The 27775-nt window shown below is 41.6% G+C and overlaps 1 protein-coding gene across 7 annotated transcripts in view; it reads right to left on the bottom strand.

Moving 5' to 3' along the window:
- Positions 1-1074: 1074 nt before the first annotated feature.
- The window catches only part of LOC101346579 (zinc finger protein 555-like), a 33880-nt gene continuing 7179 nt past the window's right edge, over positions 1075-27775 (bottom strand). For 6 of the 7 annotated variants that reach the window (XM_023733299.1, XM_012556212.2, XM_023733301.1 and 3 more), the window contains 3 exons: positions 24720-24846; positions 24086-24269; positions 22064-23336 (listed from right to left, as the gene is read on the bottom strand). In XM_023733299.1, coding sequence (XP_023589067.1) covers positions 22196-23336; positions 24086-24269; positions 24720-24846 — 1452 coding nt within the window. In that variant the 3' untranslated portion in view covers positions 22064-22195. Of the gene's footprint in view, positions 2544-3760; positions 5725-6136; positions 6321-6771; positions 6899-16112; positions 23337-24085; positions 24270-24719; positions 24847-27775 lie in introns of those variants that run through there. The other variant, XM_023733298.1, reaches the window with a different exon arrangement.

The following is a 27775-nucleotide window of genomic DNA, read 5'->3' on the forward strand; positions in this document are numbered from 1 at the left end:
TGGAGAAAATATTGAAGTTGTCAAGGATTTCACTTTACTTGGATCCACAATCAACAACACCCATGGAAGCAGCAATCGATAAATGAAATGACGTATAGGATTGGGCAAATCTACTGCAAAAGACCTCTTTAAAGTGTTGGAAAGCAAAGATGTCACTTTGAGGATTAAAGTGCGCCTGACCCAAGCCATGGCATTTTCAATCGCCTCATATGCATTGGAAGGTGGACTACGAGTAAGAAAGACCAAAGAAGAATTGATGCCTTTGAATTATGGTGTTGGTGAAGAATACTGAATATACTATGGACTGCCAGAAGAATGAACAAGTTTGTCTTGGAAAAAGTACAGCCAGAGTGCTTCTTTGAAGCGAGGATGGAGAGACTTCATCTCACATACCTTGGATATGTTATCAGGAGGGACCAATCCCTGGAGAAGGACATCATGCTTAGTAAGGTAGAGGGTCAGTGAAAAAGAGGAAAACCCTCAATGTGATGGACTGACACAGTGGCTGCAGCAATGGGCTCAAAGATAGCAATGATTGTTAAGGATGGAGCAGGATAGGGCAATGTTTCATTCTGTTGTACATAGGGTCGCTATGAGTCAAACTGACCGGACAGCACATAACAACAACATACTTGTGGTTATAATCCCATTTGGGAATAATGGCTTTTCCTTGTTGTATTAATTAGGCAATATTAAGGTAGGCTTAAGTCTTAAGTCAATCTATTTTGACATGTAAAAAAGCAAATTAAAGAAGTAGCAAGCAAGCAGAGATGGAGGAAGATAGATACCATGCCACATGAAGATCACCAACACCCGAGGAACAGAAGAGGAAGAGACAAGGACTTTCCCCTAGGGTGGACAGTAGACTTTCCCTAGAGCCAGCACCCTGAATTCTGACTTCTAGTCTCCTAAACTGCTTTAAAATAAACTTGTTTCTTAAAGCTACTCACTTGTGGTATTTGTTATAGCAGCACTAAGAAACAAAGACATTGGTGTAATCTCAAAGACAGATTCCAGGAGATGTCTTGCCTTCATCCAGTGTGTGTCAGCTGACAGCTGCAGCCTTAGACGGGTTTCCCAAGTATAATCTTCTGAAGAGAAGTAATGGGGCACAAGTCCTTCCCCAGTCCTTCACTTCTTCACAAGGAGGATCTCAAAGTGTGGAAAGAAATGTTACTGCATTCCCAGAAATCAAGGCGCAAGAATGTAATTTTCCTCTTAGTACATATAAGTGTGCTTGTTGTTTGGTAGTTTTATGTTCATTTGTTTTAAAAAAGTGAAATTCACAGTTTTAAGGGTATCTCTGAGTTTTTATAAATGCATATTTACACCATCAAGATATATAACACTTCACCCCAAAAGAACACTCCTATGGGGCCCATTTGTACTCCCCACATTTACCTCCTGATGTGTTTTAGATGTCTACACTTCTGCCATTTCCATGAAGTCATTTAAGAGGAAACCATACAGTCCAAGAAGTCTTTTGTAAAATGTGATGCCATATTAATAAAACTAAGTAGTCACATTTTTCTTCCAGTGTTCTTCTAAATTTTAAAATTTTCAACAGTGCTAGTACAAGTGGTGCCACACATTAACTCTTCAAAACAGAGATTCCATTACTATGAGTTATGTAAATTTAGGCAAGTCTCTATGTTTAAGTTTCTTCACTTGTATGATAGGAGGGATGATTAGGGTGAGAGGGGACTCAAATGAGATACTGATTAGCACTCACATTAATCTTTGCAGTGCTGCAAATACACAGTTGATATGGAAAAAAGATTGGATATCATTTGCTCTTTAATAAAACACAAAGGTGTTACATTTTTTTCTCTTCCCTACCTAGTGCCAAATGTGTAAGCACAGGTATGTGATACCTATGAAAAAGGAAATAGGGTTTTTGGGATTTTGTTGGTTATTTAAACAAAAAGCTCCCAACTTCTCACCCTATAAAACACAATGAAATTTTTCGTTTTAGAATACCAAACATATATTCTTTTCTACTAAATGCTACTCGAAATGATACTTTATGTCTGGACCTCACTTTCAAACTACAAAAACTTCTCAACAATTCTGTGCATCTTGCTAACATGACTGTCTGCTGCTTCTTTACCAATGGTTTTTACCTCCACTCAATTCTTACTGCCTTAAAAACATTTAAAACTTTCAAAGACTTGTTTATGACCTGAGAGCATCTATAGTGAAGTGAGTTTCCTTATGAGGCCTTTTCCCTTTGACAAAAAGCATTCTAATATTTAAGGCATTTGACATGACTGAGGCTTCTGACTATAGTGTAGGCCTAACTCCATCTTAGCTCGAGACTCCATTTTGTATTTTTAAATACAGTTTCTGTCATACAATACGGCCTATGACTTCTGTAAATTTTCCACTGCACACATACCAAGGAAATCAAGAAAATGAGCTGGAAGCTTGTGCCCACAAATCCCTTATGCATCAGTCTGTCTCCCTGTATTGTGGCTCCAAAATTTCACGAATGGCTTCTTCACTTCTGCCTTCCAAATCACACACATTAAGATATTGGTAAACTGAAACATGGAACCATAAAGGGAAAGGATTCTTGTCAATGTAATTCCCAACATGCCCCACGTTGACATAACACAATCCAAGAGATCCAACTCTAGATTTCATTATCATATCAAGGTTTCTCTTAATGTAAAGCTATTGTCCAACTGACAAATAGCATCAAGGACAATGGGCAAAGACTGAAATTAACAATTCTCTTCAGTCTATACTTTTCAAAGAAGTTTGCATAATTACAAATTTCTGCCAAATATTTATTGCAAGGAGCCCTGGTGGCACAGTGGTTAAGAACTACGGCTGCTAACCCAAAGCTCAACAGTTCCATCAGACGCTCCTTGGAAACCCTACGGGGCAGTTCCACTCTGTCTTACAGGGTCACTCTGAGTCAGAATCAGCTCGATGGCAACAGGTATGTGTGGTGTATTTACTGGAAAGCAAAACTGAAGAAGGGCACTGGCAATTAAAAAAAAAATTCGGGAAGAAAAGTAGACTATGTGTAATATGTAACTGATATCCAGTAACTACCACACTAGGACTATTAAAAAATCCAAACAAATACCATCGTTATTGTTCTAATAATTATGACTTACAGAACCCCATAAAAATTACATAAGACTATATTCATACTAAAAATATACCTCAAAACACTAGAAAGATAACACTTTTACTTACTAAATAAAAAAAAAAACACTACTTATCAAAACTTTAGGAGTCCTGGTGGCACAATGGTTAAAGCACTTGGCTGCTAACTGAAAGGTTGGCAGTTCAAACCCACCAGCTGCCCCTCAGGAGAAAGATGTGGCAGTCTGCTTCCTTCAAGATTTACAGCCTTGGAAACCCTATGAGGCAACTGTAGTCTTTCCTATAGGGTTGCTATGAGTTGGAATCAAGTATATGACAATGGATTTTTTGTCAAAAATTATGTACTAGAGTTACGAGTACTTACAGATTTCTTTCTTCCTTAATATTTATTTCTGAAAGGTAGTAAGTAGAAATACACAAGCTATCAATCCACTTTAAGGATGAGGTAATAATAAAGGCAATAACACATTTATAATTTTTATAAGATTTTTCTCCTGGCGTAAATTTTATAGAGCATGATACAGGAATTACTTTTCAGTAAGCTTTCCTACCTTACATTTATAATATTATTCTCTAGTATGTGTTCTCACATGATATTTTAAAGCAGAAGAAGAATTAAAAGCTTTCCCACATTTCTTACATTCATATGGTTTCTCTCCAGTATGTATTCTCATATGTATTGGTAAAGATGAGGGACTCTTGAAGGCTTTCCCACATTCCTTACATACATAAGGTTTCTCTCCAGTATGCATTCGCAAATGTCCTCGAAGGTACGATAGTTGACTGAAAGCTTTCCCACACTGTTTACATTCATAAGGTTTCTCCCCAGTATGTGTACTCATATGTGTGCGTAAAGATAAAGGCCATTTGAAGGTTTTTCCACATTGACTACATTCATAGGGTTTTTCACCAGAGTGTGTTTTCATGTGTGCTTCTAAGGATATGGGCCAATTAAAGGCTTTCCCACATTGTTTACATTCATAGGGTTTCTCTCCACTATGCACTCTCATATGATTTGATAAAAATGAGGGCCACTGAAAGGCTTTCCCACATTCCTTACATACATATGGTTTCTCTCCAGTATGCATTCTCACATGTCCTTGAAGATATGAAAGTTGACTAAAGGCTTTCCCACATTGCTTACATTCATACAGTTTCTCTTTACTGTGAGTCCTTTCATGCCTACGAAGGTTTTGGAGATAACTGAAGGCTTTCCTACATTGCTTACATTCGTAGGGTTTCTCACCAGAATGTGTTCTCATATGTTCTCGTAAATGTTTAGGACAATTGAAGGCTTTCTCACATTGCTTACATTCATAGGGTTTCTCTCCAGTGTGTATACTCATATGTGTTCGTAAAGACATGGCCCAATTGAAGGCTTTCCCACACTGCTTGCATTCATAGGGTTTCTCACCAGAGTGTATCCTCATATGTGCTCGTAAAGATATGGGCCAATTGAAGGCCTTTCCACATTCCTTACATTCATAAGGTTTCTCTCCAGTGTGCAATCTCATATGTTTTCGTAAAGATGAGGGCCACTTGAACATTTTTCCACATTCCTTGCAATCATAAGGTTTCTTTCCAGTATGCATTCTAACATGTTCTCGAAGGTATGAGAGTTGACTGAAGGCTTTCTTACATTGCTTACATTCATAGGGTTTCTCTCCAGTGTGTGTAGTCATATGTGCTCGTAAGGATAAGGGCCATTTGAAGGCTTTCCCACATTGCTTACATTCATAAGGTTTCTCATTCGAATGCATTCTCATATGTGCTTCTAAGTGTATAGGCCAACTGAAGACTTTCCCACAATGCTTACATTCATAAAGTTTATCCCTGGTGTGTATACTCATATGTGTTCGTAAGGATAATGGCCATTTGAAAGCTTTGCCACACTGATTGCATTCATAGGGTTTCTCAACTGAGTGTGTTCTCATATGTGCTCGTAAGTATACAGGCCAACTGAAGGCTTTTCCACATTGCTTACATTCATGGTGTTTCTCTCCAGTATGTGTACTCATATGTATTCGTAAGGATAGGGGCCATTTGAATGCTTTCCCACACTGATGGCATTCATAGGGTTTTTCTCCAGTGTGTACTCTCACATGTCTTTTTAAGGATATGGGCCAACTAAAGGCTTTCCTGCATTGGTTACATTCATACGGTTTCTCTCCAGTATGCCTTCTCATATGTCTTCGTAAGGATATGGGCCAACTGAAAGCTTTCCTACATTGCTTGCATTCATAAGGTTTCTCCTTAGTGTAAGTCCCTTCATGACTTTGAAAAGACTGGAGATAACTGAAGGTTTTCCCACATAATTTACATGCATAAGGTCTTCCTGCACCGTGAGATTGCTCATGCATTTTTATGTCTGATGGACAACTACAAGTCTGCATATATTCTTGATATGGTTTGTGTCCAGTGTCACTTTCAATGTGCCTCTTAAGTGATGAATGATGCATGCTGAGTTTTCCATATTCACTGCATTCATACGGATTGAGTAGAATAGGATTTTCCTTGAACAGATTAAGATTCAGAATCTGGCAGAAGGTTTCTCCACATTGATTACGATCATTAATTTCACAGTCTCTCTCAATCATATGATTTCTGTTAAAATGGAGAAAAGCATGTTATGAATAATATATTTAATGGAGTATTAACATTTAAGAACTACTATTAGGATTCCATTTCAATCATTTCTGTAACAGTGTAGGTTTTCTGCCCTATCTGAATCGTTTGAAAGTGGAATAAACTGAATGCTTTGTCAGAGGGCTCAAAGACACCTATTCTTAAAAACAGTTTTTGTGATTTATGGAGTTTCTCAACTACTGTTTCCAGCTGAATTATGTTTCAAACACTCAATGTCCAACTCAGATTTAGTGAAAAATTAGTTGTGAAAATTTCTTGTGAATAAACAAAGATGGAGCTATGCATCTGTGGGGTTTTTATTTGCTTTTTAATTTCAGAAATATTAAGACTCTCTCCTGGGATACTGTATTCTCTTTTTTGTGAAACTCACCTCAGAGGTATAGCCTGATTTTTTTGCTGATCTTCAATGCTAAGACCTTCCCAAATTTTTGCTAAAATGGAGGTTTGAGAATCACTTCTTGTGAACTTTGTCGTTTTATGTTCCTTGGATAATTTTTTCACATAGATATCCTGTTGAGAAACAGACTCATTGGCCTTAAATGGAGTCTCATCATCTGAAACCAAAAAAGTGAAAAATGTTATAAGGAAGAAGGCACTAGTTAGCAAAAAAGACATTGAAGAGTTTGGCTATTTCAGGACTTCATCAATAAAAGACACCAGGTGTCATAACGGAAAGTAATTTAATAGATACAATAAAATTCTCTCAAGTTTTCCAAAACCAATATTCTCTAGAGCCCAAAATGATCCATGAAACCTACATCCATACTGATGACACTAAGGAAACTTCAAGTCTTTTAACTAAGACAAAAAGAAAAACTCAGTTTACACATAGATTCTCAAGGTCATGGAGGAACTATTAGATTATAGCTCCATAATGGTGGTGACCCTGTCAGTCTTACTGACCAATGTATTCCTCTTTCCACATTCCAAATCTTGGAACTGGCTTGATGAACAAGAAGTGCTTGTTCTCTAAATAACTAAGTGAAAGAGTAATGTCATCTTTACCTAGTGAGGCCAGGTTCCTGAAGGTTTCTAGCATCACATCTTTGTAGAGCTTCCTCTGAGCAGGATCCAGCAAAGCCCACTCCTCCAGAGTGAAGTCCACAGCCACATCCTCAAAGACCACGGACTCCTAAAACATATGACGTATGTGTGCAGGAGGATGAGTGAAACTGATAGAACTGGGGAACCGGATTCAACTCATAGCCAGTTGAAAGAAGATTCTGGAGTCTCTTAATATCTACCCTGTGACTCAGTTATTAGACCTCTTACTCTGTGTCTGCATTCACTAATTTATAAACAGCACCACTAATACATGGAATGTGTCTATTTGGTTTTTTTGTGATAACTTCAAGTCTCTTTTTTTTTAGAGTCTAGCGTCATTTTTTTTTTTAATTGTGCTTTAGGTGGAAGTTTACAGCTCAAGTTAATTTCTCACACAAAAATTTATACACATATTCTTTTGTGACATTCGTTGCAATGACCACTTCGTCTTGTTTCTATGAGAAGGTTCCAGAGCACACTGGAAAAATGAGAGGAACACTATACAAATGAAACAACTATTTCCATTTTAAAACCATCAATTCCTTGTGACAAAACTATTTCATCTCCTTCCCTACTCCTCACCACATCAGTCAGCACTATGTCAAGCTCCAGGCCAAACCTTAATGAGGTTTTAAGGAATAAAAACATTGCAGTACTAAGCTTCTATTCCCCTCACCAAACAAGAGAGGCTAACATGCCTGTGGAAATCCAGCTTGCAACAAGGGCCAGCTAGTCACAATATCATCAAGAACTCCAGGCTATTAGAAGTCATCAGATAGGTCCTACTGGTTAAATGAAAATATTCTTTTGAAACAGCATTAATTTCACTTCTCTGTGTAATAGTTATCACATACTCAGTTTCTATCTTCCTCTCTGTGCTACTTCATGGGAACAGAAAGTTATTGAAAAGTAGAGCTCAGGAAAGAGAAAAATCACAGTGAAAACAAAACACAAGGGCTTAGACCTCCACACATTCCCTACACTCCCAAGCCTCAGCAGCATCTACCAGTAGTGAGTTCACACACACACACACACACACACACATAAAGGTTAAAGGCTGCCAAAAGAGCTCTTTCCACAAAAGCCATAAAAAAAAAAATACACTGGCTTTCTGTGAGCTGCCATCTAAGATACTCTACTGGTCTCATCCCTTCAGGAGCAAGGGAGAATGAAGAGAACAGGATACAAGGAAAATATCAGTCTGAAGGACTAATTGTCTACAGCTACCAAGGCCTCCACCGGTCTGAGTCCAGTACAGCTAGATGGTGCCCAGCTACCACCGCTGACCGCTCTGACCAGGATCACAACAGAGGGTTCTGGACAGAGCTGGAGAAGGATGTAGAGCATAATTCTAACTCACAGAAAAAGACCAGATTTACTGGCCTAAAGGAGACTGGAGAAACCTCAAGAGTATGGCCCCCAGGCACCCTTTTAGCTCAGTGGTGAAGTTACCTCTGAGATTCACTGTTCAGCCTGGGAGTGGACAGCCCCATAAAACCAAATGAGACTAACGAGGTACAGGAGTCCAGTGACAAGGGCCAGAAGGCAGAAGGGGACAAGGAAGCTGGTGATAGGGAACCCAAGGTAGAGTAAGGATACTGTTGATGTGTTGTGAGATTATTAACCATTGTCATAGGGCAACATTTGTAGTAACTGTTAAATGAGAAACTATTTTGTTCTGTAAGCCTTCATCTTAAGTGAGAATAACAGCACAATTGGAAGAGCATAGTCAATGTCACTGAACTGTGCATGTAGAAATTTTTGAAATGGTGTATCTTTGGCTATGTGTATTTTCACCAAAAAAAGAAAAGATTGAGAAGTTAGAGGGTTGATTATGTTGTGGGGTTGTTAACCAATGTCATAAAACAACATGTGTACTACTGTTTCATGAGAAACTATTTGTTCTTGAAAGCCTTCACCTGAAATACAATAAAAAAAAATTTTTAAAAAATTAAAAAACCACTTGCTTTGCTGCCCTTAAGAAAGAGGTTAAGAGACCCATTTAGCATGGAGTTGACTGAAGGCTAAAACATTCGACTGTGAATTTGCACAAAATTATTACATACAGGATTCAGCAGTGCTTTTCTCTAAAGAACACACTCCCCTGTCTCAATTTCCAGGAGGATATGATCCCCAGAGTCATTTTAGAGGCTGCACTCCCAACTTCACTTATTGGGCACACAAGCATGACAGTCCAACCCCTGCTCATAGAAACCAATGAGCTGCATGTTTCCCCTAAGACCTGGTGTCTGAAAAACATCAACCCACTGACATCCATGAGCAGGGGACAGAGAAAATACTGTCATGCAACAATTTTGAATTAAAATTTACCTATTCAGCACACAGCAGCAAGATAGGAACACCCCTATTGTTAGTACACAGTGAAATGAGCTCCTTGGGCCACACTTAACCCTTTGGGTAGAGCTACCTGTAGTGTTTTCTCATAATAAAGCTCCAGTATCTAGTGTACAAAAACAGAGTTAACATACCAGGCCTAGGACTTCTTATCCTTACAAAGTCCTGCTGGCAAGGTTGGTCCCTGTCTGGTGTGTGAGAACTTGGACTTCAGGAGGGTTTCATCTACTACATGTGATGAGTTGCTCATTGTGCCTAAAAAGTTTAGGCAAACAATATAGTTTATGCTGAATCCCTGCTTTCCTTCTGGGTGTCTGGAATTTTGGTACATGCTAGGGAGAGAGTTCTTAAGTGATCATCTGCCAATACATATACCGGGAACTGAGACTCTAATAAGCTTCACCAGTAGAAAATACTTCACGTGTGTTGTCACAACTTAACTGTGGTAGGAATGAAGTGCAACCTGGACTGACCCCACTGGAAGAGGACTCTTAAAAACTTTTAGCTGTTGAATTGTACACTTAAAAATGGTTAAAACTCCTTGAGCATTATGCTCTTTTAATAACTATCTATATTGGATAAAAGTGACAACAGCAACTCAAAAAATTAGACAGGAACTGTCTTAGTTATTTAGTGCTACTATAACAGAAATACCACAAGTGTATGGCTTTAACTAAGAGAAATGTATTCTCTCACAGTCTAGTAGGCTAGAAGTCCAAATTCAGGGTGCCAGCTTCAGAGGAGGGTTTTCTCTCTCTGTTGGCTCTGGAGGAAGGCCCTTGTCATCAATCTTCCTTAGGTCAAGGAGCTTCTCAGTGTAGGAACCTTGGGTCCAAAGGATGTGCTCTGCTCCTGGTGTTGCTTTCTTGGTGCTATGAGGTCCCTTTGTCTCTCTGCTCACTTCTTTCTCTTATATCTCAAAAGAAATTGGCTTAAGACATAAGGTAATCTTGTAGATTCAGTCCTACCTCATTAACATAATTGTCATTAATCCCATCTCATCAACATCACAGAGACAGGATGTACAACACATAGGAAAACCACAGCAGATGAAAAATGGTGGACAATCACAGAATACTGGGAATCATAGCCTAGCCAAACTGATACACATATTTTTGGGAGACACAATTCAATCCATAACATTCAACCATTTGGCCCCCCAAAATTCATGTCCTTGCCACATATAAAACACAATCACCCCATCATATCATAGAAAAGTAATAACCACAGGTAATAAGTCCAAAATCCAAAAATTCCTCTTCATCTGTGAAATTGAGAATAAAAGTTATCTGCTTCCAAAATACAATGGTGGAACAGGCACAAGGTAGACATTTCCATTACAAATGGGAAAAATTGGAGTGAAAGAAGGGATAATAGGCATCAAGCAAGCCAGCAGAACTCATTACATTAGCCCTCAAGGCTTGGAAATAATTCTCTGTTCTTTGAGACCATTTACACAATGGCCCTGCCCTCCAGACTCTGGGTGCTGGCCACACTCTCCGAATTCTGAGTGGAGGCCTCTCAGCACTGGGCTTCAGCTCTATCTTCCAGGCCCACTGGAATAGCAACTCTGCTCCCTCAGCTTTGGGCAGCCCCATTTTCCTAGTCCATCTGAGTGGTGACTCCACATTTGGGACCCCAGAGGTCACGGCCATACCCTTTGAGACTGAGGCAGCTCTGCCGCCTGTGTTCCTTGTCTCTTCAGCTTCTGTTTCTTAGTTCCTTGGCCTCCAGGCCCCTCAGGCCTCACCGTCCACGTCTGCCCTGCTGGGGTAAGTGTTCCAAAGCTCTTTAGCTCCACCAATAAGTGCCTGGAGGCACCCCACTCTGCCAGTAAACTTCAGCCAGAAGGCACTCAGCTCTCTTGCTTCATGGGTCAGCAAGCCTAGCTTCACCTATAAGTGCCCAGAGGCAACCCACTCCATGAGGAAGCCTCCGTACAAAGGCATTCAGCTCTCTTGCTCTGTGGATTGGCTCCAGCACCGTCTTGCACTGGTCTCCTGGTTCTGCTGCTGCCACTTCTCTCCTCACTTCCTTCTGAGTCCTCAACAAAATTGTCTGACGTTCATAATTCCACCATCAGTCTCTTCAAGGCAACTTTCACATTTTACGTATCTGTTAGAGCAGCACCCAACTTCTGGTACCAAATTTTGTCTTTTTATTTAGTGCTGCTACAACAGAAATACCACAAGTGGATGGCTTTAACAAAGAAATTTATTCTCTCACAGTCTAGTAGGCTAGAAGTCCAAATTCAGGGCACCAGCTCCAGGGGAAGGTTTTATCTCTGTGTTGGCCCTGGAGGAAGGTCCTTGTCATCAGTCTTCCTCAGGTCAAGGAGCTTCTCTGCACAGGAACCTCAGGTCCAAAGGAAGCACTCTGCTCCCAGCATTGCTTTCTTGATGGTATGAGGTCCCTGTCTCTCTGCTTGCTTCTCTCTTTTATATCTCAAAAGACATTGAGTCCTGCCTCATTAACATATCTGCCACGAATCCCATCTCATCAAAGTCAGAGATAGGGTTTATAACACATAGGAAAATCACTTCAGATGACAAAATGGTGGACAATGAAAGAATACTGGGAATCACGGCCTAGTCAAATTGATACAACAAACATACGCAGCACTGGAGGTGCTTACTTGTCTATGCCAAGAAATTTGGAAGACAGCTACCTGGCCAACCAACTGGAAGAGATTCATACTTATGCCTATTCCAAAGAAAGGTGATCCAACTGAATGCAGAAATTATCTAACAATATGAGTAATGTCACACGTAAGTAAAATTTTGCTGAAGATAATTCTAAAGCTGCTACAGCAGTACATCAACAGGGAAGTGCCAGAAATTCAAGCCAGATTCAGAAGAGGACGTGGAACCAGGGTTATCATTGTTGACGTCAGATGGATCCTGGCTGAAAGCACAGAATACCAGAAAAAAGATGTTTACCTGTGTTTTATTGACTATGCAAATGAATTCGACTGTGTGGATCATTACAAATTACAGATAACATTGCAAACAATGGGAATTCTAGAACACACAATTGTGTTCATGAAGAACCTGTTCATAGATCAAGAGGCAATCGTTCAAACAGAACAAGGGGATACTGTAGTGTGGTTTAAGGTCAAGAAAGGTGTGTGTCAGGGTTGTAGCCTTTCCCCACATTTATTCAATCCATATGCTTAGCAAATAATCTGAGAAGTTGGACTATATGAAGAACAGGGCATCAGGATTGGAGGAAGACTCATTGACAACCTATAATATGCCGATGATACAACCTTGCTGGCTGAAAGCAAAGAGGACTTGAAGCACTTACTGGTGAAGATCAAAGACTACAGCCTTCAGTAGGGATTACACCTCAACATAAAGAAAACTTCACAACTGGACCAATAAGCAACATCATGATAAACGGAAAAAAGATTAAAGCTGTCAAGTATTTCATTTTACTTGGATCCACAATCAACGCCCATGGAAGCAGCAGTCAAGAAATCAAAGGACGTCTTGCATTGGATAATGAAAAAGGAAAACCAAAGAATTGATGCTTTTGAATCATGGTGTTGAAGAATATTGAATATACCATGGACTGCCAGAAGAATGAACAAGTCTGTCTTGGAAGAAGTACAGCCAGAGTGTTCCTTGGAAGGGAGGATGGTGAGACTTTGTCTCCTGTACTTTGGACATGTTATCAGGAGGAATCAGTCCCTGGAGAAGGACATCATGCTTGGTAAAGTAGAAGGTCAGCGAAAAAGAGGAAGACTCTCAACGAGATGGATTGACACAGTGGCTGCAACAATGCTCTGAAACATCACAACGATTTGAGGATGGCACGGGACCAGGCAGTGTTTCGTTCTGTTGCACACACGGTCACCATGAGTCGGAACTGACTGGATGACACATAACAAGGGTTCATCAATTGTGACAAATGTATCACGTGAATGTAATAAAAGATGTAATAACAGAGGAAACAGTGTCAAGGGGAGGAGAGGAGATGAATGGGAACTCTCTATAGCTTCCGCACAATTTCACTGTACACTAAACACTGGTCTAAAAAATACACGGGTTATATAAAAGCAGAATGAAATAAATGAAAAGATGGCACACGTTCTTAGAAAGAACTCGGTGTCACCAAGATGTTAGCTCTCCTAAGAGAGACTTATGTTGTGTTTTTTTTTTTTTAACTCTTTAAGTTCTCCAATCAGATTTTTTTAGGATCTAACAGTTTTCTTCAGTCTTCCTTATTCATTGTCCAGTTTTCACATGCATATGAGGCGATTGAAAATACCATGGCTTTGGTAGGTGTACCTTTATCCTCAAGGTGACATCTTTACTTTTTAACACTTTAAAGAGGTCCTTTCAGCAGATTTGCCCAATGCAAAGACAATGCAAAGACCAAAGAAGAACTGATATCTCTGAATTATGGTACCGGTGAGGAATATTGAATATACCATGAACTGCCAAAAGAATGAACAAATCTGTCTTGGAAGAAGTACAGCTAGAATGCTCCTTAGAAGAGAGGATGACAAGACTTCGTCTTATGTACTTTGGACATGTTATCAGGAGGGACTAGTCCCTGGAGAAGGACATCACACTTGGTAGAGGGTCAGTGAAAAAGAGGAAGCCCCTCAACGAGATGGAATGACACAGTGGCTGTAACAATGGACTCAAACAAAGCAATGATTATGAGGATGGTGCAGAACCTGGCAGTGTTTCACTCTGTTGTACGTATGGTCGCTTTGAGTTGGAACTGACTCATGGGCACCTAAAACCAACAACAGCAACAAATATTACTGTTATCAACCTAATACAAAGAACAAATGTCCAAAAATCAACAAACTGTTCTGAAGACCAAGGTGGGGGTTTGTCTAACATACATCAAAGATTTTAAAATGATGTAAGAATTTGGACAGAACGGTGTTAACAGAGGGATGGACAATCAGATCAGTGGAAAGAACAGAGTCCTTAAGTAGGACGCCTACATATAGAAATTTCATGCCAATTTTGTTTAACCTTTGCATGTATTACTCATTTAAGATAAAGAGAAATTTATATAAGCCATATTTTACTTTAAATTGCTTTTCATTTTCAATTGGAAGCAGCTTTACTAAATGGCAAACTTATCCCTTACCCTCTAAATAGTAACATTTATGAAAGTACAAACTATCAAAAATGAAAATTTTCAAACTTCTGTAAATGAAGTGACAAGTGTCACCCACATTTGTACTTCCACTTTATCTGAAACTGGGGAGTATTTTCAGGAATGATTTACTTATTTAACACGCTTGGGGTTTGAATCTGATCTGTAAATAACCTAAGATTTTCAAAGATTAACATAAGGTTTTAGTAGTTTCCCTCATCTCATTTGAAATAAGAATTCAACTGCCTTAGGACTAGTATTTGTTGTGGTGAGCTGCCATCGGGTCAGCCCCTAACTCATGGTGACCCCATGCACAACGGGACTGAAGGAAATGCTGTCCAGCCCTGCGCCGCTCCCCTTATTTGTTGCAGATCGACTGTTGTCATCCACAAGGTTGTAACTGGCTGATTTTCAGATCACCGGGCCTTTCTTCCTCTTCCATCTTAAGTCTGGAAACTTCACTGAAACACTGTTCAAAAACATAGCAACACGGAAGCCTCCACTGACAGACGGGTGGCAGCTGCGCATCAGGTGCGTGAGCCAGGATTCAACCCAGGTCTCCCTGGAGGATGAGAATTCTACCAGTGAACCACCAATGCCCCAGGAATAGTATAGCCCCTTTCAAATGTTTTAAGAGATGCACACACCCAGAAAAACTGAACCTACAAAATGAAATGTACATCTAAGAACTTAAATACACCTATCTCATATCTGTGGCTTTCTCATCAAAAAGGAAAAAAAAAAATCTGTTCGAATCCAGAAACCGGTAGAATTTCGTTCCGTTGTACGTGGGGTCGCTGTGAGTCGGAACCGACTGGAAGGCACCTAACACCAACTAATATCTTATCTTTGAATTCACTGACATTTTCTCCGATAAAGTAACAATCTTACACACTCAAACAACAGAAGATTACCAAAAGCTTAGGGAAACTAGACTTTCATGGCGGCAATATTTGCTAAAGGAACCCAAAGGGAAGAAAAGCCAGTAAGAGTAGCTCAGATAAGCAGGCGCTTCATCTGTCGCTCACAAAGAAACCCGCATTCGGAGTTAAAACACATTCCTAAGCTTTGGGGCTAGACTCTTGGCGCTGAGATGCAATCACTGGGGTGGATGAGTCCCTGGTGATGACTGACGGGGGTAAAACTAAGCAGCCACAAGAACTCTGGGACCTCCACACATCCCCCTCCACCCTTGCAGGGGGAAACGCTCCTTCCTGTAGGGTTTCAATTCTCACAGGCAGGGAAACACTCGCCCTGAGTCAGCTTAGGATTCTGAAACAAATGAAATCTCAAATTCAAAATCCTTTCCCCGGGAGTCTGGCGTTTGGGAACGTGGGGAGGGCTCTGGGGCTTGGGGGATTTGTTGCCAGCCCTAGGAGGAGTTAGGCAGGGGGACAGGGTCGTGGATTTGGGCACCTGCTGCCCCCACATCCGGAAGCTCAGGGGAAACCTGGTCCCCTGGAAGCCCCACCGCGCATCCTGCCGGGCGCACCCCGCCTGGCTCTGTAGAGGGGCGTCCCGAGAGGCCCTCTCACCCAGGACTCCGCAAACCGCGCTGGACCCTCCCTCCAGGGTGTGTGCGGGAGGCGGGGCTCCGGGCCGGGGGCGAGGTCGCCGCGCGCGGGGTCAGACGAGGCGCCAGGGGTCCCGGTGCCGGGGCGCCCCCCCCTGCGAGCCGGAGGCGCCGAGAGCAGCGCCGCCGGTCGGCTGACCCGGGGCCGCAGACCCCGGAGTGCGAGCGCAGGGGCCGCGCTCACGGCAAGTTTCAGCCGCCTCTAACCGGCCCCTCTCGCTCGGTCTCGGACGCCTGGCCCCGCGCTCACCATCTCTGGCTTCTGCAGACGTCCCGGCGTCGTCTCCGCGGGGACTGGGACATCAGAGGTCGCGCGGAGCAGACGGCAGGTGTTACCCAAGCGGCCGCGCGGGCCAGTGACGTCTCTGCAGGTTTTTGTGACGCCTGCGGGGTTTTTGTGTAACGTCGCCCCGCCTCCGGCACGCCCGATTGGATAGTTTTCCAGGCGGCCCCGCTTCTTGACGGCTGAGTGACAAGCAGGGTGGGAGCACGTAGGGTTGGTTAGGCGGGGCTTCCTCCCGCCCAGTCCCCCAGGACGACCGCATTTGACATAAGGGCTCACACCGCTGCAGACAGACACCGGCGTCTTCCCCCAGCTCCGCGGCCTCTTGCGTCTCTTTCTGGACGCGGGGCCAGGCCAGGAGGGCCTGCGTCCCCCAATACAAGGGCCAGTGCAATTTACTCATTTTTTCCATAGATACTGGAAAATTTTAATACAGGAAAACCTGCGAAAGCTGGAACCTGTGTAAGGCAGAAACCTATCAGAGAAGGAAAACTCAAATATTTTCTACTAAAACAAGCAATAGAAAAAGGGTAAGACCGCGCCCTGTCAAAGGCGGAAAACTTGCAAGACCTGGAAAAACAGGGCAGTCCCATCAAGTTCCAGCTCCCACAGGGTTCGCTGTAATACAATCATGCACCTGTTAAATGTTAAATACAATTCACCTGGAAGGTTATCTGAGCCTGCTGTGCCTTGCAGGTTATCACACACAGACCGCAAAACACAGAGACACACACACCGCAGCCATGCAGTGAGACAGAGACACCGGCAGATACTTCTGCCAGGACACAGGGACCACCGCAGGGACACACGGAACCCCCTAGACAGACCAAAGAGGCCCTGCAGACAGGCAAACAAAATCACCCAGACTTTCTCACTGGGAAATCCAGGTGGACACACTCTTGACACAGACCCACCCCCAGAGATAGTGGTCCCAGAGGGAGTAACACCCTCTCCCACAGACACACATGGTCCTGGCCACCAGCACCCCCACCCCCCCCCAACCCCAGCCTTATTTTCCTCCTGAGGACTTGCCACGACCCTTACCTTGTATGTTACTTATACCCTCGTTTCTTGTCACCTAGAACTCCAGTTTCAAGGGGACAGGGATAATTTTTCCAATCTGTTCACTGCAGCACCTACAACAGGGCCGGTGTTAGTCTCCTACCGCTGTAACAGAAATACTACAAGTGGTGGGGCTTTAAAGAACAGGTATTTATTTCCTTAGAGTTCTGAAGGCTAGAAAGTCCAGATCAGGGTCTTGGTCTTGTGAATTCCTTCCTTTTCAGGTGGTCCGAGGTGTTCCTGCGTTCCTTGGCTTGTAGACGATCCTCACATGGCATCCATCTCCCACTGGGTCTGTACACATCTCTCTCTATAGACTCAAACCAAACCCATTGCCATCGTGTCGATTCTGACTCATAGCAACCCTATAGGACAGAGCAGAAGTGCCCCACAGGGTTTCCAAGGCTCTAATCTTTACGGGAGCAGACTGCCATATCTTTCTCCTACAGCATGGATGATGGGTTGGAACAGCCGACCTTTCAGTTAGCATCTGAGTGCTTTAGCCACCGCACTACCAGGGCTCCTTCTCTGTTTCTATGCTGCTCTTCATATAACTCTAAAGTGGTTGTTTAGGACCTACCATACACTGATACGACCTCCACTAATTAATACTACTACATTAGATTGCACTATGGAAAGTAATTACATTACATTCACATGTGTAGGAATTAGGCTTCCAACACGTATCTTTTGGGGGACACAATTCAATCCTTAACAGCCGGTTACCCACAAGAGCTTCAATAAATACTTACTGAATGACCAGGCTCAACAGACACAGGCATACTTGGGTTTGTACACAAACCTTGTCACAGGCACACATCAACTTGAACTTCATAAAATGAATTGCATTCACGTCATCCATGTAGTGGAAGGCTATCTCCCTGCCTCTAAACCAGTTTCCAAAAGAGGTTCCTTCAGAAGTCATGGTCAGGGAGAAATCTTCCAGAGTCCTCACTGTCTCCATAAGAGGTACAGGGCGGGAAGCCTGAGTCCATGAGAGGCAGGGGGCCACCATGGCCCAAGTTATGACACTCTAGATATAATGCTGATGCTCATGGATTAGAAACTCCCCAGACAAGGTCACCCTTGGGGAGAACTGAAGGTGTGCCTTTATGTTTCAGGAGGACAGCATTCCCAAAGGTCTGTGAGGTTACAACCAGGAATCTGGTGTAGCCGCAAAGACAGATTCTAGGAGGTGACCTCCTTCCCTCCAGTTATGCCTGTGAGCTGAGGACATCCTACAGGGTGTTTCCTAAGTACAAACTGGGCTCACAGGAACAAAAGGGGCACAAGTCCTTCTTCCCTAGTCCTTCAATTCTTCCTAAGGGTCCCAAGGTTATAGAAAGAAGTATTGTTGCACACCCATATACCAAGCTTCAAGAGGTTAAGTATCCTCTTAGTATATAAAATGATTGTTGGCTAGTTTATTTCTTAAAATACATATACACTGAAATTCACAATTTTAAGAGTAGCTCTATGAGTTTTCCTAAATGCATATTTACACCACTATCAAGGTACAGAACACTCTATCACCCCAAAAGAATACTCTTGTGGGCCCATTTATACTCAAAATCCCACCCATAGCCACTAATCCGTGTTAGATTTCGATACCTTTGCCTTTTCCACTGTCATATAAAATGAATGCCATACAGCCCTAGGAGTCATTTTGTAAAATGTGATGCCGTATCTGGAAAACTGAGTAATCATACTTGTCTTCCAGTATTGTTCCATATTTTACTTTTTTTTGACAGTACCAAGTACCGGTGGTGGCACAGAGTAAGTCTTCAAAACTGAGAGGTTACATTACGAAGAGCTATGTGAGTTTAGCAGGGAAAATTCTGTGCACTGCGTGATTAACTCAATTTGCATGACAATAGGGATGATGTGGGTAGGGCTCAAATGAGGCAGATTATGAAATCACAATCTCTGCAGTGATACATAAACATGAATTAACATGGAAAAAAATGAAGATTATCTTTCCTCCCTGATGAAAACACAAAGATGCTACTTTTTTCCCTCTATCCTAGCTACTGCTAGATGTCTAATAATATGCAAATGATAAGTGTGAAAAAGGAAATGGCCTTTTGGAGGCTTTGTGGATCATTAAAAGTTTCCACCTTCTCCTCCTATAAAATGCATTAAAATTTTTCCTCTTCAAGGATCTCAAATTGTCTTAATTATCTAGTGCTGCTGCTGTAACACAAATACCACAAATGATTGGCTTTAAAGAACAGAAACTTAACTTCTCACAGTTATGGAAGCTAGAAGTCCATTAGGGTCCCGGTCGTGTGGATTCCTTCCTTGTCAGTAGTCCTAGGTGTTCCTTGGTTCCTTATATACCATCCTCACGTGGTACCTATCTTCAGCTGTTGGTGCTGTGTCTAGGTCTAGTCTGCTCTTAACTCAGAAGTGACTGTGTTTATGACACACCCTACGCTGTTATGGCCTCATTAACATAAAAAACTCTGTCTAAACAGGACTATATCCACAGATACAGGTGATAGAATTCTAACACATATTTCCCGGGACACGCAGAAATCCGTAACATTCAGTTGACTCTGCAAAATTCATCTTCTTCCCAAGTGCAGAATACATTCACCCTATCACATCATCCACAAAAGTCTTATTATCAACTCTAAATTCAAAATCTCATCTTCTGAATCATCTAAATCTAGCACGGGTGAGACTCTGGGTGTGTTCCATCCTGGGGCAAAATTCCTCTTCATCTATTGACCTGTGAAATCTAGACTACAAGTTATCTGTTTCCAATGTACAATGGTGGAGCAGGCACAGGGTAGACACTCCCATTAGAGAAGGGAGAAACTGGAGGGAAAGAAGGGGTCACAGGTCCAACATAAGTCCAAAATCCAGCAGAACAAACTTTATTAGCTCTTAAGCCTTGAAAATAATCTTCTGTTCCCCGGGAACCTCTGGACGATGGCCCTGCCCACCAGGCTCTGGGCATCACCTTCTGAGTCCACTGGGACAGACATCCTGCTCCCTTGGCTCTGGCAGCCCCATTCTCCTGGTCCACCTGAGTGGTGACCCCAGCCCCTCGGCTTCAGGTGACTCCATTGTCCTGGCCCACTGACATGGCAGCCCTACCCTCGGGAACTGAGGTGGTGGCTCCTGGATTCTGAAACCTAGGAGGTGGTGGTTCCACCCTTTGAAACTGAGGCAGCACTGCCCTGTGTGCTCCTGCTGGTCTACAAATTGCACCTGGGATGGCACGTTCCTTTTCTTGGAGGACAACAGATATTCACAACCAAGTTTCCTGCTCACAGAATTCCACAGGGCAGAAAGCTTTCTTCTGTTTTGTCCTGTCTCTGTCCCTTTCAGTCTAAGCTGACAGGGTTTCTGCTGAGGTAGTTGATTAGATCAGTCACAGGCCAAATCCTGTAGCAAAAGATTGTGTAGCCATGCTCTTGGTCAAAGTTCTAGAATATGATTTCTTAGTTTGTACAACAGGATATTCCAAACCTTTAAGTTCTGGTTTCATTTTGCACAGTTCATTTTTAAGTCTCTTTCCTCCCAAATTTTACTATAAGCAGCAAGGAGTAACCGCTCTAGATTTCCAAGATTTTGCTTAGAAATCTCCTGAGCCAAATATGCAAATTCATCACTTACAAGTTCTACTTTCCACAAAACAGTTAACATAACTTAGACAAGAATTTGTCACTTTATATAAAGGATCATCCTTTCTTCAGTATCAAATAACATGTTCATCACTTCCTTTTAAATCCTCCACAAAACCATACTTAACGTTGTTTCTAACAACATTCTGTTCATGGAAACAGAAGCTGTCTCTGCAGGATTACTCATTTCTTTCTGAGCCTTCATCAGAACTGCCATTAATGTCCATAATTCTATCAACAGTCTCTTCGAGGCAAAACAGGCTCTTACTATCAAGCACATCAAAATTCCTCCAGCTTCTATCCATTACCCAGTTCCAAAACCCCTCTCACATTGTAGGTTATTTGTTAGAGCAGACCTCCACTCTCTGGCACCAACTTCTGTCTTAGTTATCTAGTTGTTGTTGTTAGGTGCTGTTGAGTTGGTTCTGACTCATAGCAACCCTATGTACAACAGAACAAAACACTGCCCAGTCCTGTGCCATACTCACAATCATTGCTATGTTTGAGCCCACTGTTGCAGTCACTATGTCAATCCATCTCACTGAAGGTCTTCCTCATTTTCGCCAACCTTCTACTTCACCAAGCATGATGTCCTCCAAGGACTGGTCCTTCCTGATAACATGTCCAAAGTATATAAGACAAAGTCTCTCCATCCTCGCTTCTAAGGGAACATTCTGGCTGCACTTCTTCCAAGACAGATTTGTTCATTCTTCTGGTAGTCCATGGTATATTCAATATTAGTTTATCTAATACTGCTATAAAAACAAATACCAAAAGTAAGTGGCTTTAATGAACAAAAAATTATTTTCTCAATGTTTTGAAGGATGCAAGTCCAAAGCAGGGTCTCAGCTGTGTCAATTACTTCCTTTTCAGTAGCCCTGAGTGTTGCTTCATTCCTTGGCTTATAGATGATACTCACATGGCATCTGTCTTTCTGTGTCTGTGGATTTGGGTAAATGTAATTACCAACAAACCTACGCTGGCACAACACAATCGAAGACAATCATCTCCAACTCTAGATTTCATTATCATATGGCAGGTGTCTGAATGCAAAGCCTACTGTCAAACTTCCAGTCAGAAGAAGGTCAAAGAGAAAGGGGCAAACACTGAAAATAACAATTTACTTCAGACTATACTTTTGGAAGAACTTTGCCTAATTACAAATTTCTGCCAACTCTTTACTAGCAAGAATAATGGAATAAGGACACTGGTTTAATGGGGGAAAATGTAGATTATCTCACTAAAAAAAGTAAAATAAATATAACAGGAAACTGAAAGCCAATATCTAACACATGATGCCAGTAAGAAAATCCCAACAAATACTAAAGTATCATTGTTCTAGTAACTGCTTACTTATAGAACAATTATTTTGTAGGGTTTCTCTCCACACTGTGTTCTCCTATGTGTATGTAATGATGTGGGCCAAATGAAAGCTTTCCCACATTGCTTACATTCATAGGGTTTCTCTCCAGTGTGTGTACTCATATGTGTTCGTAAGGATAATGGCCATTTGAAGGTTTTCCCGCATTGTTCACATTCATATGGTTTCTCTCCACTGTGCATTCTCATATGTTTTAGTAACGATGAAGACCACTTGAAGGCTTTCCCACATTCCTTACATTCATAGTGTTTCTCTCCAGTATGCATTCTTACATGTTCTCGAAGGTGTGAGATTTGACTGAAGGCTTTCCCGCATTGTTTACATTCATAGGGTTTCTCTCCAGTGTGTGTAGTCATATGTGTTCGTAAGGATATGGGCCATTTGAAGGTTTTTCCACATTGACTGCATTCATAGGGTGTCTCTCCAGTGTGCACTCTCACATGCCTTTGGAAGGATATGGCCCAACTGAAGGTTTTTCCACACTGCTCACATTCATAGGGTTTCTCTCCACACTGTGTTCTTCTATGTGTACATAACGAAGTGGGCCAAATGAAAGCTTTCCCGCATTGCTTACATTCATAGGGTTTCTCTCCAGTGTGTGTGCTCATGTGTGTTCGTAAAGATAAGGGCCACTTGAAGGTTTTCCCACATTGCTTACATTCGTAAGGTTTCTCTCCAGTGTGTGTACTCATATGTGTTTGTAAGGATAAAGGCCACTTAAAGGCTTTCCCACATTCCTTACATTCATAGGGCTTCTCTTTACTATGGGTCCTTTCATGCCTTCGAAAGGAATGGAGATAACTGAAAGCTTTCCCACATAATTTACATGCATAAGGTCTTTCTCCACTGTGACTTCTCATATGTGTTCTTAGGTATGACGGACAACTAAAGGCCTTCCCACATTCCTGACATTGATATGGTTTGTGTCCAGTGTGATCTGCAATATGCATCTTAAGGGAGGAATGATGCATGAACACTTTTCCACACTCACTGCTTTCATATGTCTTGACTCTTGTAGGCATTTTCTCATACAAAGTAAGATTTGGAATCTGACAGATTTCTCCACACTGATTACGTTCAGTACTTTCACAGAGTCTCTCAAACATATGATTTCTGTTAAAAACGAGAAGAATTTTATTAATAATACAAAAGTGACTTTCAATATTTATTAATAACTATTAGGATTACAGAGGGCACTGGTGGCACAGTAGTTAGGCACTCAGCTACTAACTGAAAGGTCGGCAGTTCAAACCTATCACTCCATGGGAGAAAGGTGTAGTAGTCTGCTTCTGTAAAGATTTACAGACTTGGAAACCCTGTAGGGCAGTTCTACTCTGTCCTATAGGGTTGCTATGAGTCGGAATCGACTCAATAGCAACAAGTTTGGGTTTTGGGTATTAGGATTACATTTTTACAATTTTCAGTGAAGGTTTCCTGCTCTGTGTTGTTGTTATTAGTTGTTGTCAGGTGCCATCAAGTTAGTTCCAACCTCACAGCAACCCTATGTACAACAGAACAAAACACTGCCTGGTCCTATGCCATCCTCACAATCATTGCTATGTTTGAGCCCTGTGTGAATGGTATGAAAGTGGAATAAATCTGAAATCTCTGGAAGAGAGTTCATCCACAGCCATTATTAAAACAGTAAGTCTTATATCTGGGTTTTCTTAATAACTATTCCCAACTGAATTATATCTTAACACTCAGTGTCTAAGTCACATTTACTAAAAACTATTGTGAAAATTTATCATAAATACACAGGTAAAGCTAGGCATGGGTGGGGTTTTTGTTTGCTTTTTTAATTTCACAACATACTAAGATTCTTTCCTGGCATACTGCCTTCTCCTATGAGTGCAACTCACCTCACATTCCTCCCATGGTTATCGTGCTGATCTTCAATGGTAAGGTCTTCCGAAATTTTTCTTAAAATAGAGGCCCAAGAATCATTTCTTGTGAACTTTGTTATCCTATGTTCGTTGAATTTTTTTTCCCCAGAAATATCCTGTTGAGAAACTGACCCACTAGTCTTACATGGAGTCTCATCATCTGAAACCAAAAAAGTGAACAAGTCTTACAAGGAAAAAAATTGTATCAAATAAAGATGTTAAGAAGTTCAGCTGTTTAAAGACCTCATTAATAACAGGAACAAGGGGTCAAAATGGAAAGCAACTTCACAGACACAGTAAAATTCCCTCAAGGTTTCCAAAAACAAATGTATTGGGAATTCAAATGACCTGTGAAACCTATATGCACAGTGGTAACAGTAAGGAAATTTCAAGTCTTTTAACCAAGACAAAAAGAAAAACCTCAGTCTAATGCACAGATTCTGATGGTCATGGAGAAACTATTAGACTCCAGCTCCATGATGGTGGTGACCATTTCTATCTTACTGAGAAATGTATTCCTCTTTCCACATTACAAATCTTGGAACAGGTTTGATAAGCAAGAGGTGCTTGTTCTCTAAATAACTAAGTGAAGAAGTAATGTCCTCCTTACCTACTGATGCTAAGTTCCTGAAGGTTTCAAGCATCACATCTCTGTAGAGTTTCTTCTGTGCAGGATCCAGCAAAGCCCACTCCTCTAGAGTGAAGTCCACAGCCACATCCTCAAATATCACGGTCTCCTAAAACATACAACATATGTGTGCAGGAGGATGGGTGAAGCTGATAAAACTAGGGAACTGGACTCAGTTCACAGGCAGTTCAAACATGATTCTGAGGTCCCTTAATATCTACCCTACTACCCCCAATCATCAGACCTTTTACTCTCTGTCTACACTCACTAACTCATACATTAAACAATATCACTTACACATGTTATTTGTCTCTCCATTTTTATTATGACTACTTTAAGTCTTATTCCTCTTTATCAGAAGGGTCCAGAGCACAGTGGAGAAATGAGAGAAGTACTATACAAATGAAACAACTCTCTCCATTTTAAGACCACCAGTTCCTTGTGACAAAAACTATTTCAGCTCCTTCCCTACTTGTCTTAGTTATCTTGTGCTGCTATAACAGAAATATCACAAGTGGGTGGCTTAAAAAAACAAATTTATTTTCTGACAGTTTAAGAGACTACAAGTCTGAATTCAGGGTGCTAAATCAAGGGGAAGGCTTTCTCAGTCAGTGCTCCAGGAAGGTCCTTGTGTCTTTAGCTTCTGTTTCCTGGTTCCTCAAAGATCTCCATGTGGCTTGGCATCTACCTTACTCTATCTCTACTTCTCTCAATTACTTGTTTAATCTCTTTTATACCTCCAAAGAGAGTAATTGAAGACACACCCTACACTAATCCTGTCTGATTAACACAGCAAAGACAATCTATTCCTAAATGCAATTATAAACACAGGGATAGAGGTTAGAATTTACAACACATATTCTGGAGGGATACAATTCAATCCGTAACACTACTGCTCACCGCATCACTCAGCACTACATGAAACACAGGGTCAAACCTAGATGAGGTTTCAAAGAATAAAAACATACTGGAAGACTGGAAGCTCTTCCTTCTCTTTTTCTTACCACTCATAAAAGGTGAAAGTGCCTATGGAAACCCAACTTGCAAGAAGCACCAGCTAGCCACAATATGTTAAATACCTCCAGGCCATCAAAACTACACAGGCCCAACTGTCTAAACGAAATATTGTTTTGGAATAGTAATGATTTTTAATTGTGCTTTAAGTGGAAGTTTACAATTCAAGTTAGTTTCTCATACAAAAATTTATACACACATTGTTACATGACCCTAGTTGCTCTCCCTATACTACACACCTCCTTTCCACCCCATGTCCATTCAACCAGCTCCTGCCCCTTTCTGTCTTCTCACCTTGCCTACAGACAGGAGCTGCCCATTTAGTCTCAGGCATCTACTTGAGCTAAGAAGCACACTCTTCATGAGTAGCATTTTATGTCCCACAGTCCAGTCTAATCTTTGTCTCAGGAGTTGGCTTCGGGAATGGTTTCAGTTCTGGGCTAATGGAGAGTCCAAGGGCATGTCTTCTGGGGTCCCTCCAGTCTCAGTCGGACCATTAAGTCTGGTCTTTTTACTGGAATTTGAGTTCTGCACCCCACTTTTCTCCTGCTCCATCAGGGACTCTCTGTTGTGTTCCCTGTCAGGGCAGTCATTGGTGGTAGCCGGGCACTATCTAGTCCTTCTGGTCTCAGGCTGATGGAGTCTCTGGTTTATGTGGTACTTTCTGTCACTTGGGCTAATATTTTCCTTGTCTTTGGTGTTCTTCATTCTCCATTGCTCCAGGTGGGTTGGGACCAACTGATCTACCTTAGATGGCTGCTTGCTAGCTTTTAAGATCCCAGACGCCACTCACCAAAGTGGGATGTAGAACATTTTCTTAATAAATTTTGTTATGCCAGTTGTGCAGTAGTAATGATTTTAACTTATCTGTGTAGTAGTTATCACAGGCTCAGTATCTACTCTTCCTCCTGTGCCACTTCATGAAAACTGGTCATTATTGAGAAGTTACAGCTCAGAAAGCAGGAAAAAACATGAGATTTTAGACCCCCACAATTCCCTACACTCCCAAGCCTTGGTGTTGCTGTCCACCAATCCTGAGTGTACACTCAAATACACACACACCCACACACACACACACACACACACACACAGAGGTTATAACATGCCAGAAGAACACTTTTCACCAGAGCAGTAATAAAGTATTGTTTTCTTGCTGACCTTGAGACAGAGGTTAAGAGTTCCACGTTGCAAAGGTGTTAACTGAAGTCCAAAACAAGGCTCCAGGAATTGCTGGAATACCAATTGAGATGTTTCAACAAACGGATGCAGCACTGGAAGTGCTCACTTGTGTATGCCAAGAAATTTGGAAGACAGCTACCTGGCCAATCAACTGAAAGAGATCCATATTTGTGCCCATTCCAAAGAAAGGTGTTCCAATGGAATGTGAAAATTATCAAACAATATCATTAATACCACATGGAAATAAAATTATGCTGAAGATAATTCAAAAACAGCTGTAGCAGTACATCAACAGGGAACTGCCAGAAATTCAAGCCAGATTCAGAAGACGACGTGGAATGAGGGATATTACTGTTGATGTCAGACTGATGTTGGCTGAAAGCAGAAAATACCAGAAAGCCGTTTACCTGTGTATTACTGACTATGCAAAACCATTCAACTGTGCAGATCATAATTATGGATAACACTGCAAAGAACGGGAATTCCAGAACACTTAATTGTGCTCGTGAGGAACTTGTACATAGACCAAGAGGCAGTCATTAGAACAGAACAAGGGGATACTGCATGGTTTAAAATCAGGAAAGGTGTGTGCTGGGGTTGTATCTTTTCACCATACTTAATTCAGTCTGTATGCTGAGCAAATAATCCGAGAAGCTAGACTATATGAAGAAGAACATGGCATCAGGATTGGAGGAAGGCTCATTAATAACCTGCAATACGCAGATCACACAGTCTTGGTTGCTGAAAGTGAAGAGAACTTGAAGCACTTACTGATGAAGATCAAAGACCACAGCCTTCAGTATGGATTACACTTCAACATAAAGAAAACAAAAATCCTCACAACT

Source organism: Trichechus manatus, unplaced genomic scaffold, assembly GCF_000243295.1.
Source record: "Trichechus manatus latirostris isolate Lorelei unplaced genomic scaffold, TriManLat1.0 scaffold00057, whole genome shotgun sequence".
Taxonomy (NCBI): domain Eukaryota; kingdom Metazoa; phylum Chordata; class Mammalia; order Sirenia; family Trichechidae; genus Trichechus; species Trichechus manatus.